General features: G+C 44.8%; 1 protein-coding gene across 1 annotated transcript in view; it reads left to right on the top strand.

The window, feature by feature from the left end:
* Window positions 1-12,514, top strand: part of RNF169 (ring finger protein 169) — a 37,752-nt gene that overhangs the window by 11,196 nt on the left and 14,042 nt on the right. Inside the window, exon 2 of the mRNA XM_065596286.1 lies at window positions 698-774. Coding sequence (XP_065452358.1) covers window positions 698-774 — 77 coding nt within the window. The remainder of the gene's footprint in view (window positions 1-697; window positions 775-12,514) is intronic.

A 12,514-nucleotide genomic window follows, 5' to 3' on the forward strand; every position in this document is an offset into this window, starting at 1 on the left:
TAGAGCATAACACTGGTTTCTATTTCTGGCTCTATCACTGACTGACTGTGACACTTCAAGCAAGTTGCTTAATTACTGTTTGTTTACATCCATGTAAAATGGAGATAACACCTCCATGGGGGGTTATGATGCTTAATTGCTTGTAAAACGCTTGGAGAGGATGCCTAGCTATAACTAAGATGGGAGTTTCAGAGTAGTAGCCCTGTTAGTCTGTATCCGCAAAAAGAACAGGAGTACTTGTGGCACCTTAGAGACTAACAAATTTATTAGAGCATAAGCTTTCGTGGACTACAGCCCACTTCGTACGAAAGCTTATGCTCTAATAAATTTGTTAGTCTCTAAGGTGCCACAAGTACTCCTGTTCTTTAAGATGGGAGTGACACTTTCAGGGAGGTATGCGTGAGGATTATACATCCCCTGCCAGTGCATGGGGTTGAGCACTTTGGGTACGTTAAGGAAACTGAGCAGCTGAGTTGCTTTGGGGAGGTGAATTCCACAATGATGAAATGCAAAAGGAAATGTCAGGAGTGGTTTGGTCAGAGTCCTGTGAACAGCAAAGTGTTACTGTTGGCACTTAGCTCTCAGAACACTTTTGTGTATTGAGTTGGGAGAGCAAGACAATGTAACAAGGGCAGCTTGACGATATTCCTAATTATCAGACCTTAAAGTATGTTCCCTTTTTTCATTTCTTTTCTAGACTTTATATTCAGAGCACCCATCAAATTATGCAAACCAGGGGAACTGCGGGAGGAATACGAAAGCCAGCTGAGGAAGGTATAGTATTTTGTTTAATTGTGACTTTCTTCCAGAGAAACTTGGAATCCTTACTGATATGCCTGCTTACCTATATGAAGAATTCTAAGCATTATTTTCTTTTCTAAAACAAAGGTCACTTGTCCCTTCCTACCAGTCAGTCAATTCAGGAAAATGTTGGCAGTTAGCTGGTTCCAGAACTACTGACATCTTAGGCCATGTCTACACTACAAACTTTGGTTGACACAAGTTACGTTAGGGTACAACCTCCAAAGTTTGTATATCAGTCATGCGAATGCATACTTGGCTGCTTGAATCAGCGCTGCGCGTGTTCACCAGGAGTACTTGTGTAGATGCAAAAGGCTACGCGCCATGGGTAGGTATCCCAGTGTGCCATGCACTGTCATCTGGTACAATGCCTCTTGGGAACTTTTTGCAGTGGGTTGTGGAGTACAAATGAGTCTCCCAGAATCTCTGGGAGCTAGGGGTCAAGTTCCCAGCCTGCAACTTTCTCTATCCCATAATGCCATCCATATCCCATAACTTTCTCACCCTTGTTTTTTTTTTTTTTTTTAAATCTCACAAACTTGTGCGGCACTTTTCAGTGTTCACCATCTTTGACAGAAGCATGGAGCGCGCAGACCTCTACTATTCTCATGAATGCAGCAAACACAAATACTTGTGTTTGCAGACCTGCTGGAAGTGCTGCACCAATGGTGGACATGATTTCTTTAAGGACAGTTTGCTAAAGGACATAGCAAAAAACTGTGACGGGTTGGATCACAGAAACCCCCTTGGGAGCTGCTGCCTGATGTGCAAAGACTACCTCTGCTCCTGTTTTCCCTGCCAGCTCAGGACTCCAGCCCCCTGTCTTGCTGAGCCAGACACTCCCGTCTGCTCCAACACAGACCCAGGGTCTGAATCACTTGCCCCCAAGCTGCAAATTTACCTGAAAACAGCTTACAGAAGTGTGCTTGTCTTTAGCACTCAGATGCCCAACTCCCAATGGGGTCTAAACCCAGATAAGTCCGTTTTACCCTGCATAAAGCTTATGCAGAGTAAACTCATAAATTGTTCGCCCTCTATAACACTGATAGAGAGATATGCACAGTTGTTTGCTCCCCCAGGTATTAATACATACTCTAAACGAAAAGTGATTTTATTAAATACAGAAAATAGGATTTAAGTGGTTCCAAGTAGTAACAGACAGAACAAAGTAAGTCACCAAGCAAAATAAAATAAAATGCGCAAATCTATGCCTAATCAAACTGAATACAGAAATCTCACCCTCAGAGATGCTTCAGTAAGTTGTTTCTCAGACTGGACACTTTCCAGGCCTAGGCACAATTATTTCCCCCGGTACAGCTCTTGTTGCAGCTCAGGTGATAGTTAGGGGATTCTTCATGATGGCTCCTCTCCCTCCTTTGTTCTCTTCCACCCCTTTATATATCTTTTGCATAAGGCGGGAACCCTTTGTCCCTCTGGGTTTCCACCCCCCCTCACTGGAAAAGCACCAGGTTAAAGATGGATTCCAGTTCAGGTGACATGATCACATGTCACTGCAAGACTTCATTACTCACTTGCCAGCACACACACATACAGGAAGACTCACAGGTAAACACAGCCATCTGCAGACAATGGGAGTCATCAAGATTCCAAACCATCATTAATGGCCCACACTTTACATAATTACAATAGGCCCTCAGAGTTATTTTATATTTCTAGTTTTAGATACAAGAGTGGTACATTTATACAAAGTGGATGATTACACTCAGTAGATTATAAGCTTTGTAATGATACCTAACAAGAGACCTTTTGCATGAAGCATATCCCAGTTACGTTATATTCACTTATTATCATGTTTTTATAAAACCATGTAGACTGCACAATGTCACAAAAACAATTCAGGGTTGTTAGTGACAGTCACAGAGCAGCTTCAGATGGTGGAGTGCTGCTTCTGGGCCAGAGAAACAAGCACTGGGATCGCATCGCAATTCAGGTTTGAACAATGAGCAGTGGCTGCAGAACGTTCAGATGCGAAAGGCCACATTCTTGATTTGTGTGCTGAGCCCACTCCAGCACATGGACACCAGAATGAGAGCTGGATTGATAACTGAGAAGCAAATGGTAGTTGCACTGTGGAAGCGTGCAACACTTGTTTTCTACAAGTCAGTGGGAAATAATTTTGAAGTAGGAAAATCCACAGTTGGGGCCGTTGTCATAAAAATGTGTAGGGCCATTAATTGTCTCCTGCTATGTAAGGCTGTAACTCTCAGCAATGTGTAGGCCATAGTGGGTGTATTTACAGCAATGGGGCAATAGATGCACACACATCCCTTTTGTAGCACCTTGGACAGAGTACGTCATTAGAAAAGGCTACTCTTCTATGGTTATGCCAGCAGTGGTGGATTACCAGCAATGCTTCACCAATATCCGTGTGGGCTGGTCCAGGAAGGTGCAAGACTCTTGCATCTTTAAGGACAGAGGACTGTTCAGAAAGCTGCAAGCAGGGACATAAGTTCCCAACCCATCAGATTAGCACTAGTGATATTGAAATCCAGGAGTGATTCTGGGGTAGCCAGAGTAGCCCTGGCTCTCCTGGCTGAAGAAGCTGTGTGCTGGCCATCTCGAATAGTTCCTCAATACTGTCCACTACCAGCTCAACAGGTGCAGAATGACAGTTGAATGTGCTTTGGATAGATTGAAGGAACATTGGTAGTGTTTACTCACTAAATGGGATATTTTTCTCACTGAGATCCAAATGGTTATAGCTACCTGTTGTGTCCTGCATAATATCTGTGAGGCAAAGGGGGAAAAAGCTGCCTTCGAGGTGGAGCTGGAGCGGCTGCCTGCTGACTTTGAACAGCCAGACACAAGGGGCACTAAAAGGATTCAGTGTGGAGCTATGCTGTTGAGGGAGGCTTTGAAAGAGCACATGAACAGTCAGCAACAGTAATGTTCTCGGGCCTGGAGCTTTGGGTGCTGCTAAGAATTGTGTAGTGATTGCTGTACGTCTATAAACGACTGTTTTCCTGAATCTGTTTTATGTGGGCCTTCTTATTTGTTTACAAGTACGGCGTGTTTTGAGTACTGCTATGCATTCTGCAGCATGCGTTGTGAACTAATAAAGATAACTGTATTCTCCTCAAATAGAACTTCATTGAGTGGCAAAAATGCAAGAAACGGGTAAAATTTGAACATAAATTCAGAGAATTGAAATCTAAAATTGGAAAGGCAGCAAACAAACATTTCAGTGCACAAATGTAGTCCGTTGTCTATATACACTGACCTGTGAGAACCACTGCTGGTGTGTATGTGAAGCTGTGGTTTTCCTTCTTGTTCCCCGGAGTGGAGTGAGAGGGATAAGGATCCTGGCCCATGATGCCATGTGGAATGTTGAGGGGTATAGGGAACTGCTACCATGGAGTTCTCCAAGGTCAGCAAAGAGTGGGGATTCCTGGTTTTTTGGACCTATAGGTCCACCAGGGTCTTTATCATTTGTGTTTGTTGCCTGGGAAGACCCATTATGTGCTGGTGCATCTTCCTATTCTTTTCCTGCTGGCATTCCTAGACCTTTCTCCTGTCTGCCCTTTCCTTCTCCATGCTCTCTGCCATGGTGTCCCTCCAGGCCTTTTGTTTGCAGACCAATGCAGTACTGGCTTGCAGGATCTCATTGAATATGACCTCTCTAGTCCTCTTCTTTTCCTCCTCCTCAAAATCAGGCATTCTGCAAATGTGAAGGGGGCATCTCTCAAGGCTGCCACAGCAGCAGCTACAGACAGATGTACCATTGGATTTACAATAATTGTGGAAAGGGAAAGATAAGTGTCAGAACTCAACAGAGGGTCCTGTGGCACCTTTGAGACTAACAGAAGTATTGGGAGCATAAGCTTTCGTGGGTAAGAACCTCACTTCTTCTAAGATGAAGAAGTGAAGTTCTTACCCATGAAAGCTTATGCTCCCAATACTTCTGTTAGTCTCAAAGGTGCCACAGGACTCTCTGTTGCTTTTTACAGATTCAGACTAACATGGCTACCCCTCTGATACTTGTCAGAACTCACTTTTCTTATTCCCATAAACACTTTTAAGAAGACTTGCTTATTGACACTTCATCTTTGGAATGCCTCACCACAGCACTGGTTGCCAGCCCCAGCCATAGTGAATATGGCCCACCAGGGACAAGGGTGGGGAAGAAAAGTATAGGGCGATGGCAGTCAACATTGGCATTATTTTCCACAGGTAGTGGTGGGGTTAGCTGATACCTCACTTCTGAGAGTCACAAAGGCACAGAGAGCACAGCTGGCATCCTGAAGACTCCAGGCCTGTATGCTGCTAGCTCGTTTACTGCAATGATGCTAGCTGGACTCGTGGTGGTGTGGGGTGGGAAAGTATCTTAGAGAAAGAAATAAGGCAGCCATCTCTAGAAACCTTTCAGAGAGGATTGCACAGTATCTCCATGAAAGTTTTTCATGGATATGTCTTGGGAGATGCAAGGGACACTCCTATGTACATAAACTGCTGTGCCCTGTGCCCCCCTTCTCCACCTGCCTAAACCAACAGGGGAATGAATATCAGATGCCAATTCTACATCTATTTGTTGTACCTCTACCTCTTCTCATATGAGTGAAACCGTGCAAAGTTGATACCTGTGTCTTGTTAATTTGGGGCTGGGTGCCATTTTTAAATTTAAACATTGTAAGGAAAAATGGATGCAAACACTTACCTGAGGTCTCTTCCCCTTCCTTGCGCTCAGCTGGTGGAACTGGCTAGACTCAAACAGGTCTTGGCTCGCAGCATAGCCAGACCACCCCATCGCATCTCTCCTCTTCTCCTCTTGGCTGTTCACAGCAGAGGTCTCTGGCTTTCCTGAGTTGTCCACGGTGGTCAGCAAGGTACGGGTGGAGTCTCTACCATGTATGGCACGCAGCTTGTTGTAAAAGCAGCAGGTCTGCAGCTCCTCACCAAATCAGTTGTTGGCCTCCCTGGTCTTCTGGTATACCTGGCGCAGTTCTGTCACTTTCATACTGCATTTTTGCTGATCCTCGTCGTACCCCTTTGCCTTCCTCCCCTGTGCAATCTGCTCTTAAATATCCATGTTGCTGAGGCTGGTCCATAGCTCTGCTTGCATAGCCTCTTCACCCCAAAGGCCCAGGAGATCCCATACCTCCTATCTACTCTTAACCAGAGTGCATCTAGTGCATGGAGCTGGCGTGGTTGGTTGGGCAATTGCACTCAAGAAGGGAGAGTTGCTAGGTGTGCCCGCCAAGGTGGTCAGTCAGGAAAAAGCATTTCAAAAATACTTATGGGGACATAAAGCAGGGATGGCTTCAGGTCTCTGTGACCCCTGGGCAGTAGAGTGTACATCTGTAACCAGAACAGTCACTGTCACAAGGAATGGGGCATTGTGGGATAGCTGTTGGAGAACTGTTAGGGTTGCACTTGCACTGATTGACCTCAGTAGGTCAATCGTGGTTCCATTCCATTAAGGGAGGTGGTTTTACTATATCACAGTATCAAGGCACTTACATTGGCTGGAGGTGAATTTTAAGAATAGACGTGCAAATAGGTCAATGCAAGGCAACATACGTCCATGTAACTTTGTGGTGTAGACCGGCCTTCAGTTGCCTTCCAAAAGGTGAAAATGTACCTGCTTGGTGCAGTTCTACCATCTTTGTTATACAGGGTTTATAGAAGAATGAGCTATGGTGAATGTAATAGGTTTGCAAAGCCAGTTGCAGTAAAATCTCCCCCTTCCCTACTATAACTCTTTCAGAATCTTAATCTGTCAAACTGAAGCTTTCAGTGCTTGGTCTTAGCCAAAAATGAACTCAAAAAAATTTGAGGGGAATCCATTCAGCCCTTTTGGACTTAAATAACCTGTGTGTGGGTGTTTTCCCCTTTTTTTTAAAAAAAAAAAAGGCATTTTTTACACACACATCACTGAAATGACTGAACTCTAACCCTAAATATCTTGTGTGGCTAGTCATTATTCTAGAAATATCATAATGGGGCAGTGACTGCTGTAGTTAAGCTAGGATAATAGTTTCCATTCTAACCCCTCCACCCCTAGTTCTGAGTTATTCATAACTTTCTGAAACTTTCATTTTTTCCAGGCTTAAGCCCAGATCCTATAATCAGATCTGCTAGTGTGGACGCATGCAGAACCCTGTTTATTTCAACAGGGCTCCACACAAGAGCAAGGGCTTCTGACAACAGATCCATTTGCTGGATTGGGGCTGCGCGAAGGTGGGATTTTTGGGTGTTTTGTCGTTGGTTGGTTTATTTATTTTACTTTTTTTTTGTAAAGCTTGACCAAAAGTGGTTTAGCTGTTTTTCATAAGGATAGTATATATGCATATCTGCAAAGGGAAGGAAATACATTTTTCTAATGAAATAATCCTTGCAGTCTTCATTTGAAGAATTCAGCAGCTTCTGAAGACCAGTGTAATGGATATGTACAAAGGGGCAGAGTTAAGGTTAAGAGTGACATCTGGAAGAGGTGATTGCACTGTTTTTAGCAGAGAGTTGCCTCAATGACACACACAGTCAGTAGAGCTTCAGTTGATTGAGGCTTTGTCCCTAGGAGTTATTGATTGTGGTCTTTTCAGGTGATTTCAGACACATTTGCAAGTGGATGCAAGGTGTGAATCAGTCAACTGAGGAATGCTACAATCAATTGATTTCTCTATCTTAGACAAGCCTCTAGTGTAAACAAAGCACAATGATTTCTGACATTCTTACCACTGTTGGGAATTTGGTAAAAGATTAGGGGCATAGAGATTTTATTCATGTAAATGTCTAATTTATCAGTTAACTTAAAGGGACACCACTATAGTTAGGAATTACAACTTATAAAAATATTCATCTTTAAGTTAATTTTTTTTAAACTGAACCTCTTGGCTTAAAAAAATGAATGTAACATTTGGTGGAGGTCTAAAGTATCAGCCATGCCCGGATTTTATAAATCTACTTCCTAATGGTGAGGAGGGGACCTTCCCTGGTGAGATATGGGGCTTACTCATCATTTCTGCAGAATTTAATTTGTCTGTGTCTAGTATCAGAGGGGTAGACGTGTTAGTCTGAATCTGTAAAAAGCAACAGAGGGTCCTGTGGCACCTTTAAGACTAACAGAAGTATTGGGAGCATAAGCTTTTGTGGGTAAGAACCTCACTTCTTCAGATGCAAGTAATGGAAATTTCCAGAGGCAGGTATAAATCAGTATGGTGATAACGAGGTTAGTTCAATCAGGGAGAGTGAGGTGCTCTGCTAGCAGTTGAGGTGTGAACACCAAGGGAGGAGAAACTGCTTCTGTAGTTGGATAGCCATTCACAGTCTTTGTTTAATCCTGATCTGATGGTGTCAAATTTGCAAATGAACTGGAGCTCAGCAGTTTCTCTTTGGAGTCTGGTCCTGAAGTTTTTTTGCTGTAAGATGGCTACCCGCCAATCTTAAGCATATTCTCACCAGCAACCACACACCGCACCATAACAACTCTAACTCAGGAACCAACCCATGCAACAAACCTCGATGCCAACTCTGTCCACATATCTACACCAGCAACACCATCACAGGACCTAACCAGATCAGCTACAACATCACCGGCTCATTCATCTGCATATCCACCAATGTTATATATGCCATCATGTGCCAGCAATACCCCTCTGCTATGTACATTGGCCAAACTGGACAGTCACTACGCAAGAGGCTAAATGGACACAAGTCAGATATCAGGAATGGCAATATACAAAAACCTGTAGGAGAACACTTCAACCTCCCTGGCCACACCATAGCAGATGTAAAGGTAGCTATCCCACAGAGCACCTCTTCCTTTTCTGCCGCTAAGAGTTGTGAGGGGGTGGGGGGGCATTGCTGCACAAAAAAGCCACATAAGGGCCAGGGTGGAAGCCTCAGGCTTGGAGAAGACCCTCCCTTGATTCCATGCTCACCCTCAGCAGCGAGAGATCGTCCATAATGAACACAGCCTGTGGAAAATGCGGGGACAGTAATGATTATAAAGCCCCCCTACAGTGCTGGCTCTCCCCAAGAGCTACATGCCCAGTGTACAGTACGGTCCTGGAACACTGATTTTTTCCCCTGCCCCTGCTGTTACTGAACATTTTGGGGGGTCTTGTGGCTCATGTGTGCTTGCCTGGGGTCAGCCAGGTATGTGAATAGTGGCTGTGTTTTAAATCACTGAATCCGTGGTCTGTGTGCTGCAAACAATACTGCTTCTGTAAAATCTTGCATTTTGGCTTCACATATATGACCTTCAGAGCCCAGCCTCCCTCTTTATCATCGCCAGCTGAACGGCTGCGCAGAATTAGAAAGCGGCCACGAAGAACTAAGGAGGACTTTCTGCGTTATATCATGATGCACTCTGTGGCCAAAAAACAAGAATTGAAAGAGTGGCGGGACAGCGAGAAGAGGAACCAAAAGGAGAATGCGGTGTGCCAGAACAAAGCCATGGAGCGGCTCTAAAATGTTACTGAGTGCCAAGCAGACACACTCCAGGTGCTACTAGCACAGCAAACCGAGCAGCTGCGTGTCCGCCTTCCCCTACAGCCACTATCGCAAAACTCTTTCCCATGTGCCCCCCAGACACCGCCAACACACGCTTATCAACCTCCTGGCTCCAGTCTGTACCTGCTGCATTCCACTCCTGCCCCGTCACAGTCCAGCCATGTGGACTCCCAGTACCCACTGCACTCAACACCCGTCCCTCTGCAGTTTAGCCCTGCTTGAAGTACAGTACCCGCTGCACCGTACTCCAAAGGACAAGGTTGCATATGATACCTGGAGATACACAAACCTTTAACCGTCACCTCCTCCTGGGATCCTCCCTTCCCACATCTTCCACAGTGCTGATGAATTTTTTTGTTTGTCTCTCCCCTCCGGTTGTTGTTTCTTTAATAAAAGAATTGTTTTGGTTTGGAAGCAATCTTTATTCCATTCATTGAAAGCAAACCGAGCCCTGCAAAGCAACAGGCAATTTTCTTACACCTTCGTAGTGCATCGTCTGCACCAATCACAATCACCTCCTAGCATTACAAGCACTGCACTCCTGAGCATAGCAACAAATATTAGTGGCTTTCAGCTTCAAATTGCTGCCTCAAGGCATCCCTGACCCTTATGACCCCGCGCTGTGCCCCTCTAATAGCCCTGGGCTCCAGCTGTTCAAATTCAGCCTCCAGGCGCTGAGTCTCTGCGATCCAGCCCTCAATGAAGCTTTCACCCTTCCTTTCACAAATATGGAGCGTACAGCACGTGGCTATAAGCATCAGAATATTGTCATCGGCCAGGTCCAGCCTCCCATATAGGTAGCACCCACAGGCTTTTAAATGGCCAAAAGCACGCTCAACCGTCATTCTGCACTTGCTCAGCCTGTTGTTGAAGTGCTCCTTGCTGCTGTCGAGGTGCTCCATGCATGATTTCATAAGCAACGGTATTAAGAGATAGGCAGGGTCTCCCAGGATCACAATGGACATTTTGACTTCCCCTATGGTGATCTTCTGGTCCGAGAAGAAAGTCCCTGCTTGCAGTTTTCTCAACGGGCCAGTGTTCCGAAAGATGCATGCGTCATGCATCTTTCCAAACCAGCCTGTGTTAATGTCCGTGAAATGCCCACGGTGATCCACAAGTTCCTGGAGAACCATTAAGTACCCCTTCCAGTTAATGTACTCAGTGGCTAGGTGGTCTGGTGCCAGAACTGGAATATCGCCCCTCCACAGTTAGGGAAGCCCATTTGTGCAAAGCCATCCACAATGTCATGCACGTTGCCCAGAGTCATGGTCTTTTGGAGCAGGATGCAATTAATGGCCCTGCACACTTCCATCAACATGATTCCAACAGTCTACTTTTCCACTCTGAACTGGTTAGCAACCGATAGGTAGCAGTCTGGAGTAGCCAGCTTCCACAGTGCAATCACCACACGCTTCTCCAGTGACAGGGCAGCTCTCATTCTCATGTCCTTGTGCCTCAGAGCTGGGGCAAGATCACACAGTCCCATGAATGTGGCTTTCCGAAAGTTCTGCAGCTACTGGTTGTCGTCCAGATGTGCATGAGGATGTGATCCCACCACTCAATGCTTGTTTTCCGAACCCAAAAGCGGCGTTCCACTGTGATCAGCACCTCCGTGAATGCCACAAGCAATCTCGTGTTGTAGCTACTACGCGTGGCAAGATAAATGTCGCACTCCCCTTGCCTTTGTAGTTTAAGGAATATCTCCACCGCCACTCGTGACGTGTTAGTGAGAGCGAGCAGCATGTTGGTCAGCCGTGCGGGATCCATTCCTACAGACAGAAGAGGCAGAGCGCGCAGTACACAAACAGTTGAAAGATGGTGCCAAATGTGGACGGAAGCACAGGGATTGCTGGTATGCGAAGCATTGCATCATGGGACATTGGGACAGGACCCAGGGTGCACCGCGATCCCCTCCACCTTCTCACAACTCTTAGCGGCAGAAGAGGAAGAGGTGCTCTGTGGGATAGCTGCCTAGAGTGCACCGCTCCAAATACCGTTGCAAGTGCCAAAGTGTGAACATGCTATTGCGTAGGCAGCTGACCGTGTGAACACATAACAGCGGTTTCCCTTCAGCGCTCTGAGCGGCGATATAACTGCCAGCGATGTAACTCTGCCAGTGTAGACATACCCTTAGACTCCTTCTGTGATCTAGAGCAAGTCACTTAACCTTTGTCTACGTCTCCCTACCTGTAAAATGGGGATGATACTTGCTTACCTTCCTTATAAGTGTGAGTAATGATTGTTTAAAGTGTTTACGTTTTTCTTTAAGATATAAGGCACTTTAGAAAGTCTAAATATTGACCCTAGTTTAACCCTTTGCAGTTGAATACAATGTAGTCTTTCTTTCCTTCTTTCTTCCCTCCCTCCGTTTATTTTACTAAGAGTGTTGATTAGATTTACAATACAGTAAAATACTATTCTTGTCAGTATGGATGACTTTGTTTCAGGATAAAGTAGCACACTGTAAAGTTAGATATTTGGTTTCCATCTTACTAAGCAAAAAAAAAAGATGATTTTCTTGTTTTGAGCAACTTGCTTTGGGTACTTGTATTTTGCTGAGGCGAGGAGGCCTTGTAATATTGAGTAAATCCATAGTTGCATCCAGTTCTCTTCACACAACAGTTTTTTCCTTGGAAACTCTGTAATCAGTAGGGAAACTCCTACCTGGGGCATGTGCTGACATGTCACTTTTCAGCAGCGGGGTAGACAGAGCAGTTTCACCTAAGAGGGCACCTTTAAAGACTACATAAACCTGGACAGGTTCAAGGAAGAGAAGATGTCAAATGTGAGTTTCACAGATTCTGGAAATATATGTTGAGCATATAGGAATAGTATTCCTGATACCGAGAAATGTGATCACCTTAAAAAACAAACAAACCATTTTCCTTTGGATTACTTGCAAGGGATTATTCTCTGAAGCTCTGAGCATAGTGATCAAGGCCTCTGGGATATTAAAAGGGTAGCTAGGTTAAAATAAGAGCTGTTACTTATAATTACTAATAACATCTGAGATTATCAAAACTGAAACTTCTAGGAATCTACTCTTTTTACTTCTCGCAAGTTGGGTGTTACAAGTAAGGTAGTCTGTTTCGCTTTTTCTTTTCCTCATGCCTTCCCTGGACTGTTTGCATTCAAACAAAAATTTGGGGCCTAAATTCCCAGGCAATCTTCCATTAATTAGAATATGGGTTGTTTCTGCTCTGGTGGTGGGTTTTTTGTTTTTGCTTTCCCATTTTTCCCT

Source organism: Chrysemys picta, chromosome 1 (genome assembly GCF_011386835.1).
Source record: "Chrysemys picta bellii isolate R12L10 chromosome 1, ASM1138683v2, whole genome shotgun sequence".
In the NCBI taxonomy this organism is placed as follows: Eukaryota; Metazoa; Chordata; order Testudines; family Emydidae; genus Chrysemys; species Chrysemys picta.